Below are 26617 nucleotides of genomic sequence, written 5' to 3' on the forward strand. Positions count from 1 at the left end.
TACAGGTCTGGGGGGAGACAGTTTGCTCCAGGTGGGTGAACAGACACTCGAGAGAGGGGAAGACTTCCAAATCTCATTGCTGCCTGGGAAGGTCGTTGCACCATGCAAGAGAAACTATTGGATGTGGTGCATTGAGTGGAGCTGAATTGCTGGAGGACTGACTAGCACCATATCAATCCAACAGGGGACTTGGCATGAGCTCTACAACGGGGAAATAACATGGAAGAAGAGGGACTGGAGCCAGCTTGAGTCATCAGGCTACTGAGGAATCCAATATTGTTCCTGAAGTCATACTTCCAGTTCCCTCAACAAATGGACACCTGCTGAGCAATCCCTGGCCCTCAGGACACACCCAGAGGATTTGCAGGCCACCCAAGGCATACCTGTGTTTTGTGGGTTCTCAGGGCCATGCCTACCCATATGGAACTACTGGTTCTACTGTGGGAGGCCAGCACACCACAGTCAGAGCCAAATGTGTCTGTGGCAGGGTGAGGGGGTCTTCCTCTCCCCACTGGCTGTATGGCAGGTGGTGAAGTTTGAGAGAATCTAGGTGGGGGTGGGGGGTGGGTGAAAATCAGGAAGTGTTTTTGTGGTGTGTATGGTGGTGCTGGCACAAGCTCTAAGGGTGGCAGGTGCTGCTATGTGAGGTCTCTGGCTTCAGTGTAGTCTCACCTCATTCTTTTGGATACCATGATGGTACAATATTGTAATAATAGTAATATGGAATGAAAGCACTGCTGTGCTTTTCAGTCCTTTTTTACACAATCCTTGCTATATATTTAAACTTTCAGAGTCTATTCTACTAAACAGATTTTTTTTCACCTCACTAAGGCAATTCATAGGAAAAAGTTTCTTCTCTTTAATATACAATTATAAACTAAAATTATTAATTTGGCATTATTTGCACCTTCAAATTAATATCCTTTGTGCAAGTGTAAATAACAGTATTGTCAAGGAATTGTCTATATGTCATATTTAACCAGTATACACCAGTTAAAAAACAAGGAAATTCCCATCAATTAAAAAATCATTAGAGATGCTTAAGGAAACATCCATCCACATAAACCCTTAAAAGCAAGGAAATGTCCAGTTAAGACGTCCTTTCTTTAATACACCTTAACTTCCCCACACCACATTCCTCACAGTCACACTACAACACAAAACCTTAGCTTCAGCCTCAAACCTCCTCCTGGGAAACTAACACATCACATAGTTCAGTGATGCATGGATGCCAAATGCATCTGTATGATGATGAGTTTAGCGTTAAAGTTTGGGGTTATGATGTGATAGTGAGGAATGAAATGTATGTGATCTTTTGGCACTATGTAATATAAGAACATAAAAATGGCCATAGTGGGTCAGACTAATGGACCACCTATATAACCCGTATCTTGTTTTCCAACAGTGGCCTCTGCCAGACTCTTCAGAGGGAATAAACAGAACAGGGTAATATTGAGTAATCCACCCCTTGTCATCCACTCCCAGCTTCTGGCAATCAGAGGCTAGGGACACCCAGAGCATGGGGTTGCATCCCTGACCATCTTGGCTAATAGCCATTGATGCACTATCCTCCATGAACGTATCTAATTCTTTTTTAAGTCAGTTATACTTTTGGCTTTCACAACATCTCCTGGCAATGAGTTCTACAGGTTGACTGTGCATTGTGTGAAGAAGTATTTTGTTTATGTGTGTGAATATAATCTGTAGGCAGCTGGTATACCATTCTTATAGTGAGATATTGATCACCTACTCCCCATCAAAGCCTCTCCAGTTATGGCTCTGTCCATAATCCACTCTTTGAACTCTCCATCCATTCTCTCCTCTTCTCTGCCACAGCCCAATCAATTCACTGCCCCTTATTAATTCCATGCTGTCACCCCTGATCTCCAGAAAAATTCTCTGTGTTTTTGTCATAGAATAAATTATCTGCTCCCGCCCCTCCTCTGCCAGCAATCCCAGTCAGTCTACCCTCTGCCCACCAACACTCCCCAATACATCCTCTGGCTCAAGCTGTTGGTCCCTAATTAATCACTTCTCTGTAGCTGCTTCCCAAGGTTCCCATACAGTTTCTTCTCTACTTACGTCCCCCATATGTTCCTAATCAAATATTTGCCCCCAAACTGTAATTTACCAATAATCAGGCCTCTAGTTCGCCCCACATCCCACCTTCTTTAACAGGTCATACTCTGCCCCACTGCTCATTCCAATTCTCACCCCTCACCACCTCCCACCTTCGAGCCTGCCATATCCACTGCAGTTCACTATAAACTTCCTAGCTTCACAACTCAGTCCATCCTTTGTAATCTACTTCCCACTCAACTCATCCCTGTGGCCCTACTGCCCACGCAGTCCATTCTCTGCACACATCCCTTAATCCATCCTGTATGACCAACACCCTTGTTCTATTACATCTGACTGACACCCGTGCCCCTCTACTCAGTCTGTCTGCAAGACCCTTCAGCCAGCTGATTCTGTTTCCACCAGCAATTTGATCACCACCAACCCCAGCTGTTCCTCCTCCTCCTGCTGACTCAGCAAAGTTATCCTCTACCAAGGTTATCCTCAGCAAATTGATCATCACCTGCATTTAAATGAGTTTAAATTCCCAGCCCTCAAACTTATCTTCAGGGCTTGTATTCTTTGGTTGACATGAGAATGGGGCTGGGGGGGGGGTGGGAAATGGGTCCCATGGTTGCCCTTAGTTGCTCTTTAGGGAATGGAAACCCCTGGGGGTGTATATCTTCTACACTCTACTAGCTGTCCCTAAGCCATGGTATCTCCTGCTCCTCCTGTAGGCTTCCTAGTGTTCTCATTGCCTGGCAGAGGAGCAGCCATAACTGCTCTCTCCTCCACAGTAGGAAGGTAGCAGGTGAATAAGACAGGGTCTTCTGGACACAATAGTCTGCCATGTAGTAATTAAAGACTGTATCACAGTGCACACTACATCTGCACTTGCAACCTTAATATTGGCATTTCCTCATTTCTGAGTGCTTGACTTTGCCAGTTTAATGCTGCTGTAGTGTGGCTTTTTGTATGTCATTTTAAGATTTTTTTAAAAAAAAGCAAACTGAAAAAACCCCAAACTCCATCATATAGAATCATACCGATCCCCATCCCTACCCATGGGACATCAGCAGCATTGGAACCTTTAGATCCACAGCACAGACCCTCTACCACTGGTGCTATGGAGTAACCGGTAGTAATAGTAGGCACTTATCCTCCAGGTGGACCAGCCATTTAAGAGGGATGAGACACAACCATTTGCTCTATTGCAATTACAAGGAAACACTTGCCAAGTCCTTACTGTCCTGGGCTGAATGTGCTCAGTGCAGATGGCATCTACAGAGAGCTGCCAGACTGTATGTAAGTAACCTGAAATCATCAAATGGTAATTTTCAAAGTCTTATAACTTGGCCCAATCTCTGTGGCTTTTCATTGAGAAAATAAAAGGCATCTCGCTGATCTCAAGAGTTCCCCAAGTTTCATGTTCCTTCGCCAAATCATGGATCTGTAAGAAATATTTTATATTAGCAAAACCTCATATTTTTTCAGCAACTCATTCTCAGATATGACTGAACCTATTTTTACTGAATCTATCCAAAACACTTCAGCCTGAGGCAGAGACCTAGTGTGAAAAATGTTGGATCCAGTGTTTAAAGTTTGAAAAGTAAAAAGCAACTGAAAATAAGGTCTTATGATTTAAAGCATGCGGCAACCTTAACTGTGTCACTGCCAGATTTGCCTATAATAATGGGTCAGAGGCTATATGAAAAGATGTGTGCAAGAAGTTAAAAAGAAAGTGCCATATTGACCAGTGTTTTGCAGTACTGTTTTCCATGGCTTGGTTGAATATTAAGTTTCTTTCGGGAGCAAAACCAATGTGTTTCTGAATGTATTAATTTCTCATAAGTGACTGAAACAGGAGCTTTGTAGATTTTAATGTAACAGTGACACCATGTGGCCAGTGGCATATTGGATTTTGCATTTCAAAACTTATTTTCTTGGTCAAACGTAAGCATTAGTATCATAGCAGAGAGAAAAAGAAGCAGAAGGAAAAACCAGCAAATGACAACTTTTACCATGAAAAGAGATGCAAAGAGTCCCAGTTTATTGCTTTGCACTTTTAAAAAATATGTTTAAATTGCTCAAATGCTAAAATAGTATCTGTTGCCTAATTACTCTTCTATTGAAACAAAATACGTGGGAGGGAAACAAAATTAGCTAGACAATTCCAGGAAGCTCAGTCATGGCATGGTCTCTTCTTAGAGAAGAAGCTCACAGAGGGGGCATTCTAGAAATGTTGGGTAGCCCAAGGATCAGATGAATAATCAAGATCCTTCGAAATGTATAATGTCAGCATGCAGAGTGATTCCCTTTGTGCTGTAACCTGGGCCATTCTGACTCCCTAGCTCGTTTGGGAGCCCTACAACCTGGGTTGGGAGATCCCAGTTCAACTCCATGTCCTAATGACTGTTTAATGATTTATAAATATTGGAACAATTTCAGCAGGAGAAATTGAGAGCATCCAGTCAAGCATCTCCGATAGCCCAGTGATTAGGGCACGCATCTGAAAGGTGGGACATGGAGGTTTAACTCAGATGGGGAGAGAGGGAATTGAATCAGGCTTCCCATGTTCTGAGAGAGTGTGCTAACTCTGGACTAAAGGTGGTGGTTGTTATTTGGTGGGAGGGGAAAAGAGGGTGCATCTCTCCCTTGGCTTTTTGTGACAACAGGCCTTGGGGGCCTAACTCCAGGAGTGTATCTCAATGACACTAAATGAACAGGGGCTCTGGAAGCATGGCAGATGTGACTTCCATATGCTCAATGGCTGCATCAAGACCTATGATGACCTTGTGGCAGAACATTTGACATTTCTCCTGTAGGCTAGGGACACCTCTGTGAGTAAGAAAGAAAAATGTAGGAGTTCAGATCTTGGCTTTTCTAACTGCTGTTTAAAATTTCCATAGACAACCTTCATAATTGGCATGGGGAGGGCTAGATTCACAAAGGCCTTAGTCACCTAACTGCCTCTAGAGCAGTGGTAGATTAGCTACTGGGTCAATGAGGCCCCGTGCCCAAGAGCCCCGGCCAACTGAGGCAGCCCCAGAAAAAAATCCACTACCAGGTGGTGGAAGCCCAGAGCCTGGCTGCTAGGTGGGAAGGAAGGGCAGGGTGGGGTGGAGGAAGCCCTCGTGCCCCGACACTACTCCCCAGCAGAAGACACAGGGCAGCAGGGGAAGTCCCAGCACCTGGACCCCTTCGCTGCAGCCCTGGGACTGGAGGAGTCTCGCTACCTGCTGTGGCCTCAGGGTGGGGGAGCTCCCACTCCCTGCTATGGCTCGGAGCCATGGCGGGGGGACAGAGCTTCTCTGGTCTTGGGTCCACAGTGGCGGGGGAGAATGGGGGGACCAGGTGTGGAACAGGGGCAGGGCCCCGGGCAGGAGCAGAAAGGGATGGGGCTGTGGGTGGGGCCACAGATGGAAGAGGCAGAATGAGGGCGGGGACCACAGGCTGAAGGAGTGGGGAGGGACCCTTCCCCACTTGCTCTGACCCAGGGGCCCAGGAAACCTTAATCCACCTATAGGCACCTAAGTCCAACATTTAGGCACAACTGACATTCACAAAACCACCACAGCTCAGATGACGGTTACTGTGTTGTTTCTGAAGATATAAAAAGTAAAAAAAGTGAAATTACACATCGTTTCCCCCCCCCAAAATAAAAATAGCTTTCGTATCTGCCAGAATCATGCACTAGGCTGTTTGCTAGTCCTCCTGAATACTATCCCATAAGGCCCAGTATATGGCATGTCAATTAAAGAACAAAGTCCATTGGTTGAAAAGGTATCCTTATCTTGTATTACCAATTGTAACTACTGTGTGCTGGTTAACATTGTAATTTATGAATAGCACTATGTGATAATGTTGCATTTGTATGTTATTGTTTTCCAGATGGGCGTTGGTGTTGTGGACTCTGCTGTTGCTGGATTAGGTGGCTGTCCATATGCGAAAGGTGCTACTGGAAATGTAGCCACGGAGGATGTGCTATACATGCTTAATGGGTTAGGGATAAATACGGTAAACTATTGCACATTTATGTTAGCATATCTACAGTTCTGAAAACTGCCAGTCACAGTATGTTTGAATACCATAATAGTGTTGCCATCAGGAAGATATTTTTTGTATCATTTACGAAGATTACATTTGATTACAATGCACTGAGATTTATAGATGAAAAGCCCTTGAATATGATACGCAATAGACTGGTGAGAGAAAAGCTGCTGAAAAGGCAGGCTTAACCACTCAGGAGGCTGAGCCACTGCTGACTGATAGCAATTGGAGTCTTTCCATTGACTTCACTGAGCTATGGATCAGGCCCATCGTGATTATGGGACTAGGGAGTAGTTTCATTCCTCTGGCTTCATATGTGACAAATACAATTGTGTTTTACACAATATTTGGGACTAACCTGTCAAACATTTACCACACAGACTCATTCAATATCCCTTCAAGCCACTGTAAAACCGTCACATTATTGTTCACAAAGGTGAGTTATGTGATGGTGAGATTAACTTGCTCCCCAGCTGAAGACCCAGTATGTTGAGTGTGACATTGAGTTTCTACTAACTGGAGCAATAGGACACACAATTTGACTTTGGAACACAGATGTAAATGTTAGCAGAAAAAACACTGTCACTGTGATTTCAGATCTAGTATGGTTCCAAACTGTCCTAACTGCCTCCGTCTGTGATTCAAGGCTGGCTCTTTTATTTCCGTCTATATGCAGGAAAAACACTTACAAAGTTTTCTTTGAGGTACTGGCTTCATATGCCTATCCATGCCTTTGTCACCTCCAGATTAAACTACATGGTGCGCCTTGCATAGGGCCACGAGTTGGGACCATTCAGAAATTGAAGTCAGGGAAGAATGTGGCTTTCTGTTTATTAAGTACTGGTGCACACTAAAAGCACATTACACCTGTCCTTAATGAACTGCAGTGCCTCTCCATTGGTTTCCAGAAGAAGTTGAAGGTGCTGATTTATATCTATAAAGCCCTAAGTGGTTTGGCATCTTACAACCTGCCTTCCATTTGTAATCTGTGGAGATGCTCACACTAAGAATATCCTGGTTTAAAAGAGGGGGTGGTGGTTAATCTTTGGGGTGGCTTTGCACAACAGATGTGTCTTGACTAATGTGCTAAAACATCAAAGTCCTTGGCTTCATTTCTACACTTCTTGGGCAACATGCCCATTGACTTTAGATTTTGCCCATATAATATTTTACTATAGCTCAGCCAGGGGACTTATTCAAGCCAAACTATTCAGCAAAGCCCATGACCGTATGAAATTGGTCACAAACCTTTTGAGCAAACATATCAGTAAGTAAGTCTGAGTCATCGTAAGAGAGTTTAACGAGCACTGTCTTTGTATTTGGCCCGAAATATTTACATGGAATCCTGTGAAGCAAAATTTCCAAGTTTCTCAAACATCCCTCTAAACCTTTTCCATACTGCGACCCCTGCTGCAACAGAAAAAAGTCCATTGCCCTTCCACCTTAGCCGTAAAGAAAGAGAGGATGGTTATAGGCCCAGGTTGAAAAACCATTGCTCGGGTAGGCTCTCATCTTAATGTGTAAAGATTCTAGTCCCCAAAGAGTACATATTTGCTTTTATTTAACAGTACCCTATTCTGTGGTGTGGGCTCATCACCCTAATATGTCACTATTTTTATATGACAGCACATATTGAAATTATGTATAACCAAATGTTTCTACGTGCAAAGAACTGCTCTGTTTTCATTTCAGCTGTGTCCTCAGGCTCTCATTTTGTTGACTAAAATGGGAGCCAATGAATGAACGGCTATTTGAGGTTTCATTAGTGCTCTCTCATTGGCCATGTGCATGAGAATAATAATTAATGCTTGTTTTATAGTGTTCTCCAGAATGATTAAACAAGATGATAATATGAAGTGAATCTGTAAGAGTCTGTCCACAAACACGTTGCTTAGTAGTCCAATGATAAATGGGCTGTTCAATGTCACACGTGATTAGTGGTCACAAAGGTTTCCAGCAAGACACGCACCTTATGTAAAGAAACAGTTTTTATATGGTTCAGATATAATTATAATAATAGTACCTGCTCTTATGATGCCTTCCCCATGCTTAACAAACAGTAAGCCTCAAAAAACTTCTGAGAAGAGGTAAGTACCATTATTGCCATTTTATAGATGATGAAGCTGAAACTCAGAGAGATTATAGTCCTGATCCTAACAAGTGCTGAATAAGAACTGATTTAATGGAGTCAATGGGAGTTGTAGGAGTTTGGCTTCTGGGCGGAGATGTTTCACTTCTTGAAGGCTCAGGCTCTATGTCACTGCCCAAAGTCACACCGAAAGATCATGGAAAAGCAGCAGACTGGCTGGTACTTCATCGCTCTCAAGGTATACAGTCATCTAGTTTAGACATGTGGCCGGTCCCACAATCCTCCTGCACACATGGCTTGGTCAGCAAGCATACATATATGCATTCTTCTGTATCTGCCCTGAGCTATATTGTCCTAGCTCAGAGATCCTACACGCATCCATCACTGGCCTTTCTCTTCTCTCTGACCCTCACACTCCTTTATGTGACGCATGAGAGTAAGGTTAGAGTTTTGCCCTCTGTGTGTAAACCATCTCTTATGAAGTATTATTGTTCATGAATGTCTTACAAGATAAATGTAAAACAGAAAAGAGACCATTTGAACAGCACAGGCACTAGCCTAGACACCCCAATGCAAAATGTGCATGTTATTTTATTTAACACCTACTGTACTATTAAATATTCATTACAGTGTTGTGAATTTGGTATGTTGTTGGTCTCCACAGCAACCTGCCTACCAAGTCTATCTATGATGGCATGTTTCTTATTTCTATCACCTCTAACAAAGACAGATGGTGCAAGGCTGATTGAAACTTTATTCCAGTTAAAAATGGCTTTTTGATTAAATGGAAATTTCTATGAGAAAATTTCATTTTTGTTGAAAATTTTCACTCATTGAATTGACTATTTAAAACAAAGGTTAATGCAAAGGATGCAAGTAAATAGGCTAAAACAGGATGTGCTGGTTTAAGGGGCTGAGGCAGGAAACATTTTACTTCTAGGTCAGTGATTCTACCCTCACTTGATAGTAACCAAAAATCACCAATGTTTTATGGGCTCTCGCTTTTTGTTTGGTTTGGGGTATTTTTGTTTGTTTGTTGGGGTTTTTTTTAGCCTATGTAAAATGAGTTGCTTATACAAGAAACAATGTGTCTTAGCAAGAGAGATTAGTCAGTTGTGATTCTCCATACAATTGTAATAGTAATATAAATTGTAATTTTCTATAGAAGGGACAAACTCCAGGGAAGAGCTGATAGTTATTATATATGTATTGGAATGTATATGTTATGTTATGGAATCCCACTTTCTGTAAGTCCATGCCATTTTCCAAATCTGTCAATGGGATACTGTTCTTACAAATTTGATGCTTCAAAGACAAAGACATGTTTATATGAATTATTCCGCAATTTCATTTTGAGATGTATTACTAGAATACCTCGCTATTCTCCATTTTTTTTTATTACAGGGAATTTTTTGCAAAGAAGAATCTTTCAAAATGGGAAAAATAATTTAAGTGTGACTATTGTAGTAAGCATTATGAGGCAGAGCATCACCTACTGTAAGTTGGCATCAGGGGCGGCTCTAGGCACCAGCAAAACAAGCTGGTGCCTAGGGCGGCAAAATCTAGGGGGCGGCAAAAGGCTGGGGCCCCAGCTCATCCTGCCGCTGCGAGCGGAGGAGCAGCCCGTCCCCTGCAGCTGGGGGGGGCGGCAGGCTGGGCCGGCGGACCTGCCGCAGTCATGCCTGCGGGAGGTCCACCGGCGCCCCGGGACGACTGGACCTGCCGCAGGCATGACTGCGGAGGGGGCGCTCGTCCCGCGGCTCGGCTGGACCTCCCGCAGGCATGACTGCGGCAGCTCAAGCGGAGCCGCCGGACCCGCGAACCGCAGGAGGTCCAGCCGAGCCACGCGGGACCAGCGGTCCCTCTGCAGTCATGCCCGCGGGAGGTCCGCTGCTCCCGCGGCTCCGGGGCGCCTCCCGCACATGACTGCTTGGGGCGGCCAAAAAGGTAGAGCCGCCCCTGGTTGGCATAGCTCTACTGACCTCAGTTTATTTACTCCAACTAAAAATCTAACCTTTTTTCTTCAAAATAAAAGATTGTATTGCAATGAAGAATGAAATGGGTTTCTTCTAGAAATTACAGCCTTGGAGAGCAGATCACCAGTGACATAAGCATTATCAATATACATATTTTAATACTATAAATTAAATTAACTTCTTTTCTCCCCCCATGTTTTAGGGAGTGAATCTTTACAAGGTGATGGAAGCTGGTAACTTCATCTGCACGGCTTTGAACAAGAAAACAAATTCTAAAGTTGCACAAGCTTCCTTCAATGTTTGAACTGTAAATTAAGATGTTCTTTCCGCAATACACATTGTCAAAGAGCATTTACATAAAAAAAAATTGCAAAACCTTTTCAGTCAAGAAAAAAAGAAAGCATGCTATAGCTGTTCTTTATGGAAAGAGTAACTGTGCGTTAGAATAATACATTTTGCCAAATGTTATTTTGGGGAAATAATACAGCATTGCAAATAATAAATATAATGTCTATCAATACAAATTCATGTACTTGATACTTTTAAAAGTAAGCAAATCAGCAACTTACTGTCTATTTAAATGGCCTTTTAGCTTGCTTTAGAAAAAATTCATTACAGAGTTCCACAAAAAGTGAATACATTGGTAATTCTTAATCAAGCTGACTTTTAGTACAGTACAAATATTTGAAGTAGTTTATGAGATCCCACATTGTGTGTGGCCTGGCTATTATGTGTTTTATTTCTCTGAATCTCCACTTTTCATTTGCCAAGTCAATTATGTTATGAATGTGGAGCCCAATCTAAATTTATTGTAAGTAGTTTCTAGCAATAGCACTTTTGTATTTTTACAATGGTTAACATCTGTTTATGAATGACTTTATCTTGTTCCAAGAGTTTGTGATGAATAGCAGCCTGCCATATCCCCCAAATCTAGTGCAACCTCTCTTATTTGTTACATACATTAAATTCACTGTAATTGCCTTTTTCATCAGCTGTTTTAAAAACCTAATTAATTATATCAAACAATGAAAAGAAGACAGGATATACTCTTTGGTGTAGCACTCTGGGGATGATTAGATTTTTGTGCAAAAGCCTCATGCACCAGTTGACATTTTATTTTATGATCCCCAGATTATCATTCTCACTCATTATCACAGAACCTGTCTTTCTGGGGATGTTGACACCCATGACTGACTAGCTTACAAAGAGTGAGCCATCCACAGCCTCCCTCTAAGCTCTTGTGAATTTGGTACTGTACCTGTAAATGTCTGAGTGCAACAAAATGCCAGTGAACTACACCATCATCGGTAAATCAGCAATGGACAATTTAAAATAACAGCCTTGTTGTTTCTGTAACCTGTTCAAATCATCCATGAAACTACTGTCATCTTCTTGCCTGAAACATCAGTTCTTTTACTGTGTCTGTCGACACAGCCTTCTTCAGTCTTTCATTATGTATCTGCTCTTGATCTGAAGTTGTTAGAAAGCAAGCTCTTAACGCAAAACCCAAAAACCTGGGCTCTGATTTTTTTCCCCATTGATATATACTCAGCTGTTCTTGGAAACATGAAAATTTGGAGTTGAGATTTTTAAAAAGTGAAAGATTTACATGAAAAGAAAGAAGGTGGGCTCACAGTTGTTTGCAGCCCAACTCTGTCAGACTACAGCACTCTTACTTGTGCCATTAGCTCATGTTCTGGGGTTGTGCCATGGTCTGAACCAACTTGATTATGAGACATCCAGGTTGTCGGCAGATGTCACATGTGGTTGAAGTTTGGTGGCTACTACTAGCCAAATTATTTTGCCCAGGAATGCGGGGGTTGGAGACAGGATAGTCATTGGAGAGGTCTTCATTGGAGAGGTCTTTCTGGCAAGTGTTGACTTCCTGAGGACTGGGTGAACTATTGCTTTTTTCCAGGAGTTTGGCAGCTGTGCTTCTCTGAAGCAGGCATAGATTATTTCCATTAGTAGTTCACATAGTTCTTCACTATCTTTTACCAGCCTGGAGTCTCCTGGATCCATTTCACAGACTGTGGCTTTAATATTTTTCAGGGCTACCCTGCGTTGGCATCAGATACAGTTCAGTCTTTACAGCTGGCTGGAAATTGGCCTTGAGTTGGCACATTTATGTGTCAGTTTAAAATCTAACCAGACATCATTGAAAATAAGATTCAGGAAGGAGCTGTAATATGAGTACTCAATCCAAGGGTTGCAAAACCAACAACAACACCCCACACCACTCCCCAACACATGGGCTCATGAACAGGTCTGGGGGTGGTTATGATCATCTTTCCTTACTTTATTGCTAGATGGGAGCGGTTGATAACATTTGCTCACCATTGAAATATGGGATCATGGAATGCAGCTTGACAATCACTGAGGTAGAATTACTACCAGGGCCGGCTCCAGGGCTTTTGCCACCCCAAGTGGTGCTGGGTGGGAGTCTGCTTCATTCTTCGGCGGCGGGTCCTTCCCTCCGCCGAATTCCCGCCAAAGAGCCAAACGTGCCGCCCCACTTCATTGGCTACCCCAGGCACCTGCTTGCTGTGCTGGTGCCTGGAGCCGGCCCTGATTACTACTATTTTCCTCCATGCTATAGAAATGAATCACTTCTACGGCAAAGAGATAGTTTATGTATAAGATATGACTGTTTTCTCAGAGGGTTATTTTAAGGGAAGAAAGCGTGGCCTAGTGCTCAGATCTGTGGTCTGGGAGCTAGGATTCTGTTCCCAGCTGGGTCACTGGCTTACTGTGTGACTTATCAGGTTGCTCACCTAGTGCTGTGAGGTTTTCATTAATTAATATTTGTAAAGCCAGTTGAAATGTTCAGAGCACAGAATTTAAAAAAGTATCCAATCTGAGAACTGTCCCAGTAACATTTCCCATGCTTGACTTGTTAATTATTTTTATTTATGCATTTATTTATACTATATTTACTAAATGGAAACATTTTGTCATCTAATCTCCTGTTTCCTGTTTCACTTAACATCTACCATCATGATCCTAATGTCCTAGCAGGAGGGCATGATTAAAACCAATGTTAATGTAGCCCTTTGGATCATCCTCCAGAGACATGGTATATTTGCTGAAGAACTGTCACCAGCACAGTTGTACTGGTTAAATGCACCTACTATTTTGCAGTGCATGGCATTAATCTTAAAGGTGAAATAAAACATATCTAAATGTTTGTTGAAACAGATACGCTGATGTATTACAACATGCTAGATTCAGCAACTCCTGTTAACTAAGTCACACGTAAGGCGTTAGTAAATATCAGCTGTCACTCCATCACATACTCTAATGTTTACTCCGATAAGGTGTAATCCATTCTGAGTGCATTTGCTTGTGATTACCTTTATTATCAGTTGTTCCAATCTGCTTTAATGGAAAATGATACACAACTGATGAATCTCTTCTAAGTTACCATAGAAACATATTTCTTCCCTCCATTAAGTAAGCATTAACTATGAGATCTTTGATAACTCAGACTATTCCTCTGTAAAGAAATATTCAAGTTATGGTAATCAAAGTTGATTCAGAGTACCACTCTCAGATCATTTAAATTTTCTTTTCAATTTTTATTTTTGAGCTTCACTCTATATCACAAATGCACAGCAAACATTTTCATTCCTGTTTTTATATGAGCTAAAATCACCCAAATTACCATCTGAGCCTGTACCCAGTGTCATCAATGGTAAAACAATTGTACATTTCAGTGGGTGCCTGAACCCATCCTAATACTTTATACTATACACTGAGGTGGAAAATATGTTCTGGATCACACGTGTGACCTTAGTGTTTTGGGGTTTTTTTTGTAATTACTCCAAAAACTGCATGATGAACAGCTGCACATAAGGATAGTAAGGTACAGACACTTCATGTCCCATACACATAGAATGCTTTTCCTGAGCCGATCTGCAAAAGTCACTATCAACTTCTCTTTCAAATCCTTCCTGGAGACCCACTTTTGCTGTAATGCCTAAAAGACAGTAGCCAGCTAATTATCATTAAATAAAAGAGCAGTCGGTGACAGATTACATATACCACACATCATAACATTTAAAAATATATACAACTATGTACAAAATCAAATCTAACTATGCTTATTAGCCATCACTCTGACCGCTGTGGTGTCTAAGGGACTTTAATACCTTTAAAACTGAAATTGCTGCTGGCTGGGATTCTCAGTTGATTATCTATTACTAATGTATTTAATATGGATATTTAATATATTTAAACTAGAAGAAGTGGCATTAGGAATCAGTAGCATGGTAAATGCCTAACCAGTGTATTCTCCTGTTGATGCATTCATAATTCCCAATAAAATTAATAATGATGTTTGGCATATGTCTTTATTGTAGAAGACAACAGAAAAGTGCACGTTTTAATGGCACTTGTCTCCAGGAAGCAAGTTAGCAAGAAACCCATTTTCAGGAAATCATCAAGGCCAGATGGTTTTCACCTAAGGGATTCTTAGGAAAATAATATATGAAAAGCACAGGAAATAATTCTAAAGAAAACAAAGGACAAGAATTATATAATGTACTGAAATGCACCTCAGTCCATAGGGCTTGAACAAGGCCCTGTAGAACATGTAAAACCCATGATGGAAAGGATAAATTTTTCATATCAGATGGGCCTAAGTGGTATGTAGGGCCCACAGCCTCGAAGACTGGAAAATCTCTAAAATTGACTATATCTTTAGAAGGCAACTAAAAGAGATCACAGGAATTACAGTTCTGTAAAAACAGACTGTATCTTGCCACCTTTGCATTCAACAGGAAGGTTTCCACTGACTTCAGTGAAAGACAGAGGAGGCCCTAACGTCCTGGAAACTAATGAGCATCTAATTAAGGAGAGAAAATAGTAGACTACTTGGATAAATAAGCTCTGCCATAGCCAAACAAATATGGTGGGCTGGATCCCCAGTTGGTGTAAATTGTCATTGTTCCACTGAATTCAACAAAGCTGTGACAGCTTACACCAACGATCTCCCTTCACTTCTCTAGTGGAAAATCATGCTTCTCTCACCTGTTCTTTGAAAGTGTTACTAAAACAAAATGTTAACCCAATAGACATAATGTAATGCTAATTTTCAAAACACTTTTGATAATATTCCTTAAATGGGGACTATGATGGATAAAAGGAAAAGTCTTATTGAGTAAAAAACATGCTACCTAATAGGAAATAAAAAGTCATAGTGAATGGCTAGTCCTCACAGTGGAGAGAAATTAATAGTGGGCTATGACCAATTTAATATATTTATGAATCTCTCTAGGGCAGTGATACTCAGACCCCAGTGGTTCAGGAGCCAAATTAGTGATCAACATTACCCAAAAGAGCCACAGTAGTGTGAATGCCAGGGAAAATATTTAGTTTATATATACAAACTTAGACTGGTTAATAATTAAATCACTGTATTTTAATATCATGTGCTGCAAAGAGCCTCAGGAGACATATTAAAAAGCCACTTGTGGCTTGAGAGCTTGTAGTGAGGCAGCCTGGCTCCCGACGGCCCCTGAGAGAGAGGAACCGGAACAGCCACCTCAGTGGGCGGAGCCACCGCCACCTGTTCCCGCCCCCGGAAGTCAAGGGGCGGGACAGGAAGTATAAAAGCCCGGCCCCAGTGCTCAGTTGGAGCCCGGCGGCCGGAGAGGACAGACGCTCCTGATCGGGCTCCTCCTGGACCGAGCCTGCCCCGAGCCAGGTACCCTGACGTGGACGGACCGAGCCTCCCTCGAGCCAGGTATCCTGACGTGGACCGACCAAGCCTCCCTCGAGCCAGGTACCCCGAGGTGGACTGGCCGAGCCTGCCCCGAGCCCAGTACTCCGAGGAGCTGCCCGAGCATCCCCCTGACCCGGGTCCGGAGGAGCAGCCCGACCTAGAGAGCCCGCAGCACGCCGAGGAGCCCATGGTGTGGGACCCCGCTGCTGAGCCCAGCGATGAGCAGGTACCCATGGAGGGGGAGATGGAGTGTAGCCCGGGGGTAGCCGACCCCTGTCCGGCTGAGGGCACCGACGTGCCCATGTCAGTGTGTTGCGGCCAGGATCCCCACTGACTGCAGCGGATCCACGCCGCTGCTAGGGCCCCGGGCTGGGACACAGTGGAGTGGGTGGGCCTGTGTCCCCCCTGCCACCCCACTCACGGGTGGCAGACTCCCCCTCCTACCAGCGTTCAGGCAGAGAAGCCTGCACTTACCTGGGCTTCCTGAACTATTGCTGTAGCTCAGCTCCTGCTACAAGGACCTGAGCCTTGAACTATTGTTTATTGCCCTGCCCTGACTAAGGGCCTGGGCTTCCTGAACTATTGCTGTAGCTCAGCTCCTGCTACAAGGACCTGAGCCTTGAACTATTGTTTATTGCCCTGCCCTGACTAAGGGCCTGGGCTTCCTGAACTATTGCTGTGGTTCAGTTCCGGCTGCAAGGATCTGAGCTCTGAGACTATTATTACTGCTCAACTCCTGAGGCAAGGACCTGAGCTCTGAGACTATTATTACTGATCAACTCCTGAGGCAAGGACCTGAGCTCTGAGACTATTATTACTGCTCAACTCCTGAGGCAAGGACCTGAGCTCTGAGACTACTATTACCGCTCAGCTCCTGAGGCAAGGACCTGAGCCCTGAGGCTGTTGCTACTGCTCAGCTCCTGAGGCAAGGACCGGAGCCCTAAACCTAGTACTAAGTGTTTGGTGCCCACCCTGATTGAGGGCCTGGGCTTGCTAGTGCCCCTGGGTGTTCAGCTCCTGCTGAGAGGATCTGCGCTCAGGACTGCTGTGTTACTGCCCCGCCCTGATTGAGGGCCTGGGCTTAGCTTGTTAACTTTGTTACTGCTCAGCCTGCAGGAAGGATCTGAGCTCCCTGGACTCTTGTGTGCTGCCCCACCCTGAGCTAGGGCTCGGGGCTTACTGACTTTGGGATTGCTCAGCTCCGGCTGCAAGGACCGGAGCTTAGAACTGGTTTGCTGCCCCGCCCTGAATGAGGGCTGGGGCTTATTGACTTTATTGGTGCTCAGCCTGCAGGAAGGATCTGAGCCTAGACCTAGTGTTTGCTGCCCACCCTGACTGAGGGCTGAGACTCATTGCAGTGACCGTGTGCCTTCTGTTCAGCCCCGGCCTGAAGGGCAGAACCCCGAGACCTTCCGAACCCGAAGACTGATTTGGGCCGTGTAGTGAGGCGGCCTGGCTCCCGGCGGCCCCTGAGAGGGCACGGCCCCCAACAGCAGACTATTACACGGCTATAGTCTGAGTATCACTGATCTAGGGTTTTATAAGGTCAACCATCACTGTGATATTCGAATGCCTTAATATACTTGAATTTTCAGGGAAGATATTTGAGTCGTTGGACAAGTTAAGAAAGACATCTACTCTGTCTGCAACAAGAGTTAAAAAACCATTCAATGCCTGGTAATATTAGAAAAAGGATCCAAAGCAATACAAAGAATATTGTAATAAGATTACATACAACAATATACCCATATTTAGAGTACTGTGTCTGGAAGTCAAATTTAAAATGCTTCTATTCGTTTGAAAGACTTTCTTGGCTGAGGGATGTTTCCTATCCATATAAGTACTTGTAGAACTGGTAAAAATTTACAACCCAGAAGGAACAGAAATTGTATCGGAAATGCAAATTTTGAAAAGGCCTGGAGAAAAGCAACACATGCGTACAATATGGAAAACATGCAATATGGCTTGAAAAGCAGGAATGTTTAAAGGGATCTAACCGAGATATTTGCAGGCTATGTCTGCCTAGGTTTTATTCCAAGTTCACCATTGTGCTATCTGAACATCTATCAGAATTATGAAGGCCATAGTAAAAATCAGTCAGTCCCTGAAAGTAGTATTTGCTTGGTGTGGCTCTGCAACCACATTTTCACTTTAGGAAAACTTGATTCTGAGCTTAAACTGCCCAGTGACAATTTTCAGATTTATGCTAGTCTACAGCTGCTTATGCAATGGTCTACATGCCAGGATAAAAGTCTACTAATGAAGTTGCAACTTTAGCTCAGTTTTTATAGGCTCATGCTTTAAGTGCTGAAGACCAGGGATCTGATGACCAAAGTAGGGGGCACATGATAAAAAGCATATGATTATTGTTACCATGCCCTTGGAGCATTGTATTCACTGTAATCATGACCAGCCTATCCCCTACTTACAATCAAACTCAGCAATCAAAAGCTGACCCCAAGGGACTATTCTGTGCTAGAGGATGGATTGAAATGATGATTAAGCTACTTGAATAGCTGTGTATAGCGCGGACATTTGTTTATTTAATAACTTATACTACTCTTCAGAAGTTTACAACCAGAAAAGGTACAATTACCCTAACAAAAGATCAGGCTAAAATACAAAGCCAAAAGAAGCATGATACAGAAATTTCATACACATCTCATGAAGATACTGTAGTCTATTATTAAGCATTTGTGACAGCATTAGTTAACATATCCAATCAAGTTATCAAAGTAACACAATATCCACTAAACTTTTGGTATCCATTCTAAATAAATTGGGGGGCAGGGAAGGCACATAAAGGAACATACTCAGGTTGCTTAAGGCCCTAAAATTAGGTGGTTTTAAATTTAAAAAAAATTACAAACCTAAAGGTTAGCAGAAATATTTACATGGTTCTTTTGTTTGACTAAAAAGAAAATTTTAAAATCTGAATTTAAATGTAGCCCTGCAAGTTTTTGCATACATGCTCTTCAGCATTGCACTAGTGGATGCGAGGCATACAGTCAGATTGGAAACAAAACTGAGATATGTGTCTTTCCATATGTGACTCCATTAATGCATCATTTATTTTCTAAAGTATGGAAATATTAAATATGCTAATACTAGTGGATCATAGTTCTGAGCTTGGTCTTTTTACATCATATTTTTAAGGCAACAGTGATATTCTAATATGTAATGCCCACTTCGTAAATGTTAGTAATTGATGGATGGATTTAGAACTGCCTTTTAATTAGCAAATTGACTATCTTTCCTATCAATTTGTGTTTCTGTTTGTGTTCTGTACTAGTGTTGATTTAATAATATGATTGTATTTAATTTCAAACTAATAAAATAGGAAGGAAATTATTCTAAATGTACTGGCGTCAAAGAGAGAGGAAAAAAAGGATGGCTAATAATTAGTGAAACTTCTACAGTTACCTAACATAGGTTTTGCATTCACAATAATTTTGCAGTCTTCTGGCCAGTCATTTCACAATCCACTAAAGCCAGAAACAAAGGCGTGTTTGAAAGGAAGGATTCCTGGCTTTCTAATAATGGTAGAAATCTCCCATTCCTAGCCCTGATGGGTTGCAAGATATCGGGGATAAGATCCTGGCCCCAGTGTAGTTAATGGCAAAACTTGCATTGAATTCAGTGGGGCCAGTATTTCAATCCAGATGTTAAACTTGTCACTGTATAGAAATACAATTAATTTACCACATGGATATCACTGCCATGTAGACTACATATGTGGTGGCAGTGTCATAGAAACACAGGAACTCCAGAAAAATTTGATTATGTGGAAACCACATTAAAAAAAAACACATTTCAACGTAAAATTACTGGTCAGCTTTATTTATCTATGTGATAAGTTGTAGAGATGTGATAAACTGTATTTATCATGCAACTTTGAACACCTCATCTACACTCTTCTTACTAATCCATCTTTGCAACAATTAGTTCAATTTACCTTAGCAATGTCAAGGAACTGCCATTTAAAAATAAAATTACCACCAGTTATTAAACAAATTATCTTGGCCTGAGGCCTATGCCTCTATTCAGTCTGCAGTCAGTGAGCGATTTAAGGTGTGATATCTTGTTTCCTAGGTGTGCCAGAAACAGGAGTACCTGATAACGAAGATTTCCAGGTTCTACTCCTATGAGTGGAGTAGACCTTAAAATCTTGATATTATTGTGTACAGAATAACTAATTTTAAAAGTTTAGACATTTTTATCATGTATTTTTGATTAACTTCTTTTTCAAGAGCTGGACATTTGCACTCATAGTGCTAAGGTTGTATGGGTGTGGGGATTCAAAAAATAGTACCAGTAACATTCATAGATTCCAAGGTCAGAAGGTACCATTGTGATCATCTAGTCCAATGTCCTGTATAACACAGACCATAAGAACATCTCCCACATAATTCCTGGAGCAGATCTTTTAGAAAAAAATCCAATCTTGATTTAAAATGGTCAGTGATGGAGAACCCACCCTTGGTAAATTGTTCTAATGGTTAATTACTCTCACTGTTAAAAATGTACATCTTATTTCTAGTGTGAATTTGCCTCACTTCAATGCCCAACCATTGGGTCATGTTACACGTTTCTGTGCTAGATTGAATAGCCCATTGGTAAATATTTGTTCGCCACTTAGGTACTTTTAGACTGCGGTCAAGTAACCCCTTAACCTTCTTTTTGCCACACTTAGCCATGTAGCTAGGCCAGATTCATGCTGATATAATATTTTTACCACAAACCATGGCAGATGCTCAAATGGAAATTTAAACATTAAAGATTCTCCAGTGTGCAACTGTGGTCACTCACAACAGACCATGTAACATATAATAACTCAATGCCTGAGTCACGAAGGAGGCATCACAGCAATACACTCTGCTACTCTAGATGCACTTATCTGGATTAACCATCTAAATCTAAAATTATAGTTACTGTTCTAACTTTCCATCAGCCATACGAAGAAGAAGAATATTTTACAATCATATACTGACAGTCCAGAGCTATGACAAATAGACATATACTGTATAAATCAATAAGCATGCACAGGGGTGTGAGTGAGTGCAGTTTTAAAATTTTTCCATTTGGGAAAGGTTTTGTAAATGTAAGTAAATATAAAACTCTTTCATACTCTCAACCACAAAATCCCATTACAAACTAGACTTTATAACATACATTTTATGATGACATATCCACAACAGGCTGGCTACCAAGAATAGCCTCAAAGAGAATATGCCACAATGTTGATTATCTATGACTGCTAATGGACCATAAGAATCTCAGCTGAATGAACTGGTGAGGGATTTCTTGATGGATACGTTGCTCTGCAGGTTCTGAAAACAGAAAGTGTACGTTTATTTAATAGTGCAGTTATACGGCTTTTGGGTGGAATCTTGGTTCCTTTGAAGTCATTAGCAAAACTCCCACTGGAATACAATGGAACCAGGATTTCAACCCTTATATTTGCAATGAGCATTGTGGGATAAAATCATTCCCTTCACTGTAATTAATTCTTTTATAGTGTTTGTACCTGTGTTTAGTCCCATTTTATTTATACTCTGATTGACAGTCTCCAGTCACTACAAACCAGAGATATGAAAAGAAATGAACTGTATTTCACATATCCTTGACTTGTCTTTTGCATCTTTCTACAAAATTCCTCTTTGATCTCTGTCTCAGAATTTAATAATGAAATGTCATGCAACACCCTATCATTATCTCTCTTGCCACCTTAATTCTGTACCCCATCCTTTGACATTGTGTGTCTTGAAATCTGGCCATTTAATTTGGCCCAATAAAATGCATCATATTTAACTTGTGGATTTAAACAACAAACATTTGTGCACTTGACAAAGTTAACGTGTATTTTTTGTTTTGTTGCCACTTTGTAAGATACAATGTGGTACATCCTTCACTCTGACAATTTCCCACAGAACCCCCATTAACAATAAAGGGACCTGCACTGATAAAAAAAACTCCACTCATGGGTTTGTGAACATACCCCAAGGTGAGTATTCAACCATTTCATCCCCTGTTTGCCAGAAGAATAGGGAAGTAATCCTGCTCTCCCCCAACATTTTGCACACAGGTTTCACCCTCACTTGAGATGGAAAGGGAAGCTGGAAAATGGAGTCCTTTTTGCTAAGCACAGTGCATTATTGATGTGCATAAAACAGCTTTCCATGCTGAGTCTCCTACCTCTGACAGGGTGGAGCAGGTGGGTACCAGAAGAACTAATTCATTCTCTCACTGGGATACACTGTACTGCATTTTAAACACAACTACAAAGGTAGAGTCAAAATGTGAGGAAAGTAACTCTCATGAATGGCAATTTCCTAATACCAAAGATTTGTAACTTTGTCAAATTACCTGGTCTTTAGAAGAGCCACCAAGACTATTCCCAGGATGAGTACTATGCAAGAGGTATACGCAATAATATAGATTGTTTCACCTACAAATAAAAAAATAGAAAATTACACAAGAACTGTATTGTTTTAGTAGTAAGGATTCTTCCCTCTCCTGCTGTTGCAAAAACTTTCACATCCACCCTGCAGTCAGTTGGCATATATCCACTCCAACAGAATTTCATGTACATAGGGCTACACTTTACCCCATGTGAAAGTTTATGGTGGTGCAGCATTTGACATCCTGCTAGGTAAGTGGTGTTTTTCCATGAGCACATTACACCTGGCTACCTGTTTGATTCCAGGTTGTTGTTAAGATGTTGGTTTTAACTTAAAAAACACAAATGGCCTGGGACCTACCTATCTAATAGACACCCCCCAATATACCATGGCATATTACCACAGTTTCAGGGGCACCAGAGCAGGAGCCTCATTGGTATAAAGAATTCATGGGCGGCTGGCAGGGTATTCTCTGTTCAGGCCCCGTGCCTTTGACATTCTCGCCTTCCCATGAGCCTCTATCCAACAAATCCCATAAGCATGTATTGAATGTGACTCCTTATGTACTGAAAATTAAATATGTGCATAAGAGATTTGCTTGGATCAGGGCCTGGGTCTGTAAAAGCCTACGCCCAATATTGCTAAACCCAAACATTCAAAGAGAACACAGCAGACCACCCCTCCCCCCAATCATAAGATTGCTCAAAAATAATGAGATTTAAGAAAATAATCAATTTTGGGTTTTTCTTATTTGCCTTCTGCTTTCATAGACACCTTTTATTTTTTGAATGAAAAAATTCAAAAGCAAACAAAATTTTTTTTGTCAAAGAAATTCAAAAATTAGTCATAACTGAACCATTTTCATGAAATAGTTCAATTCTGGTACACAAAAATATTTTATTAAAAATTTTCAGTTAGCTCTACTGGCAAAATGGCATAGTTGTTAACCCTGAGGTCATACTGCAAGGCCTAGCTGTTCTCCCTGGCTTCCAAGAAATGGGGGATTTTGGAGTCTGGGTACTCTTCAGTGGGGCAAAGGGGTGGTTGAGCTTAAACTTCATTCTATATGTTTGCTGTGGCTTGGGTGTTATACTGGGTTAATTGCGGCTTTTAAAAAAAGTTGTCAAGGGTGCCCAGAGCCTGGGTAGACGTTCTTTTGAAAGAATATATCTATTATATATACACACATTCGCTCCCCCATAAATATACTTTACGGAGAAGTCAGATTCGACATATACGTGCAATAAACAAACAAAAAAGCACAATAAGAGGGGAAAGAAATTGATATTAAAGAAATATGTGGTTAATTTTCCACACAGCTCTCATACTATGTCCCCATTCACTGTCTACTAATGGGCAGACAGGTATATCATTGGAATTAAAACAAGTTATGGAACTTTTCACATCATGAACAGCAAATGAAAATGTCATAGATTATGCATACATGCTGGTTCCAGCCCCTACTCCATGAAGAAATAGTCTCAGTTTCAATAAAGATCAGGAGGAGGGATAGCTCAGTGCTTTGAGCATTAGCCTGCTAAATCCAGGTTATGAGCTCAATCCTTAAGGGGCCCACTTAGCGATCTGGGGCAAAATCAGTAGTTGTACCTGCTAGTGAAGGCAGGGGGCTGGACTCAATGACCTTTCAGGGTCCCTTCCAGCTCTATGAGATAGGTACATCTCCATATATTATATTATATACTGGTATCTTCAACCTTGTATGTGTAGTATAGCTGGGATAAAGTTGTAAATCTGGTTTGTATGAGTGAAGTAAGTACAGGGATTTCTATTCTGTATGTGGAAAGTGAATGGCACAGATTGCATTTACTCGTTCATAGCTGAATGGTGGACACGGGAGGTTAAAATGTCAGCTATTCTGATCTCAGCTATTACAGTAATTTGGAGTAATGTAAGTATCTACATAGACCTAGCACTGAATGACTCTTTTTGGCTAAAAAAATGCAGAATTCATGTCAAATTTGCTGAATTGTTTCAGCTGAAAAAGATTCTGAAAAATCTGATTGTTTCATTTCAAGGAAACGCTGCAATTTTCTGAGTCAAAACAGTTTTGTTTGCCCTCAAATGATTCTTTTTAGACTTTTCAGCACAGCCAGAAAACCAAAAAAATCTATTATTTGCAGAGCTTTACATAGATCGACCGTTTCCTGCGTCATTACAGAAGGTAGGGTTGTGACCGGCATGGGTCTGCTGCCCTGTGAAATGTTGGTATCTCTAACCACAATAGGCTGGTGGAGTGGGAGAGAATCTGGTCTGTAGCTCCCTTACTGTGGTTGTGTGGTAATTCTCAGGGCACTTCCGGCATGGGCAGGGTGACCAGATGTCCCGATTTTATAGGGACAGTCCTGATTTTTGGGTCTTTTTCTTATAAAGGCTCCTATTACCCCCCACCCCCATCCTGATTATTCACATTTGCTGACTGGTCATCCTAGGCATGGGCTACAGACCTCCACTAGCCATCCCCTTGCACACTTCCTGTCTGTAGTGTGGAGAGGATACTGGCAGTATGTAGACTATTTAGGAAGTATAGGAAGAGTTAGTTGTATAGGTGTAAGAAGATATCTGACTGCAGAAAGAGGAAATGAGTTTTTCCAGTGCATGGAACCAATCCTCAATGGTATTATTAGTGTGTGTGTAAAGCTGCTTATATTTGTGTACATGAGAGGATCTCGAATATTCATTGGACAGATTAGTGTTTATGAGGGTTCCTCAGAACAAGTTGTCTCAGGGTTCCCCCCCCCCATTTATAAAGAATGAAGTTTACAATGTTTTATAATTTACAAATTAAAGTCAGTGAAGCTGAACTAATCTCAGTTCCCACAACATTTACTCCACTTATAAACCATGTCTATTGCTTGTTTATCTGGACACTCGCTACTGCAGAACTACATATTAGGAAACAACTGATATCTCTGTACACTAATAGCAAAATAATATTAATTTGCCAAGCACAGTTTTTATTGTTTCCCAAAGAACTAGATCAAATTTCTGCATTCTTAACTTCCCCTCTTTACAAAACATCCTTTGCACACAAAGCTCTGGATCGAGCAAAGTAAAATTTTATCTTCACACATGAATATATTTTCAGATTAAACAGTAATCACTAATATCTTAAATGATCTGGATCTACAAAATGATCTGGATCTGGAGGATAATTTGCATAGGTTAATGTATCAGCCATGCCAGTGAGCTGTATTTCAATTGTGTGTGTCTGCTGGTAACAGTAACAACCTTCTATAAATTGTTTTTTTTGGTGGATTGTTTTAAATTCAGATACAATGGGTGAATTCCTGGCTCCACTGAGATCGATAGAAAAACTCCCATTGACTTCAGTGGGGCAATGATTTCACCCAGTATGTACCATGATAGTGGGGTAAAGACTCATTTTGAAGTTTTGCTAACTGTATATAATATACATAATGTTGTAATGGCTTTTAAGGAAGTACGTTTTAATAATAACAACATGTGTAGTATATATGGAGCAAGAAAACTTGCCTTCTTTTATCACCACAGAAAAGTTAAAAATTCAGTACAAGACAGGTAAGAAAATTAATAAGGTTCCAGTACCATGAAGTTAAATGTGAAATTACTGCAACTCATATGGCATGAAAGAATTTTCTTTACCATCCTTAAATACTGTTGCTAGACAATGCAGGGTCTGGAAAGCTCCAGACTTGTACTGATGTTTGCACCTGACACTGAGGGGACACTTATGTGTGCAGGTGTAATGGCTCACGCATAGTTGCCCACTTGTGGAGTCACTGTAGAGGAACAGTCTCCAAATTGCACAGTATGGTTGAAATGCTGGTAAATTAAAAACTGCCCATGCTGGTGATAAGTATTGTGTGGTGGCTGATGAGGACCACTTCTAATATGGACCCAGGGAGTGTTATTTAATTGGACTATGTTCTGTTTCACACCTAAATTTCCTGTGGTTATAAATGGAAAGATTTTTATATTTTGTACTAGTTTTTTTTATGTAATTAAAATAAAACCAAAGTTAAAAATTACCAAAGGATGCTTTAAAGGTAGAGGAAGCTTATAATGTGAGATTACATCCTGCTGTGCTGTACCAAAGGAGGTGAGCTTGCATCCCCGGTTCATACTTTAAGCCTATTATTAATGGTGGTTCAAATGATTACTGTGGTCTTGGGAATGTGTTGCTGGATAGCAAACTTAAAAAAGGAAGCCCAGAAAAATAATGCAAATGAAACAAATGCTAATAAAAAAAAGTAAAACAAAAGCAGTGGAATGTAGGCCTTGTTTGACAAATTATTGGATATAGGTGAGGCTTATTTTT

The 26617-nt window shown here is 41.4% G+C and overlaps 2 protein-coding genes across 2 annotated transcripts in view; one reads left to right on the forward strand and one right to left on the reverse strand.

Annotated features, from left to right (window-relative positions):
* The window catches only part of HMGCLL1 (3-hydroxymethyl-3-methylglutaryl-CoA lyase like 1), a 131033-nt gene extending 116584 nt beyond the window's left edge, over positions 1-14449 (forward strand). The window contains exons 10-11 of the mRNA XM_039532441.1: positions 5950-6075; positions 10376-14449. Of these exons, the coding sequence (XP_039388375.1) occupies positions 5950-6075; positions 10376-10477 (228 nt within the window). The 3' untranslated portion in view covers positions 10478-14449. The remainder of the gene's footprint in view (positions 1-5949; positions 6076-10375) is intronic.
* Positions 14450-21096: 6647 nt separating this feature from the next.
* Positions 21097-26617, reverse strand: part of GFRAL (GDNF family receptor alpha like) — a 33707-nt gene continuing 28186 nt past the window's right edge. The window contains exons 9-10 of the mRNA XM_039530828.1: positions 22265-22346; positions 21097-21228 (exon numbers count right to left, since the gene is read on the reverse strand). Coding sequence (XP_039386762.1) covers positions 21156-21228; positions 22265-22346 — 155 coding nt within the window. The 3' untranslated portion in view covers positions 21097-21155. The remainder of the gene's footprint in view (positions 21229-22264; positions 22347-26617) is intronic.

The sequence above is a fragment of the Mauremys reevesii genome, linkage group 3 (assembly GCF_016161935.1).
Source record: "Mauremys reevesii isolate NIE-2019 linkage group 3, ASM1616193v1, whole genome shotgun sequence".
In the NCBI taxonomy this organism is placed as follows: Eukaryota; Metazoa; Chordata; order Testudines; family Geoemydidae; genus Mauremys; species Mauremys reevesii.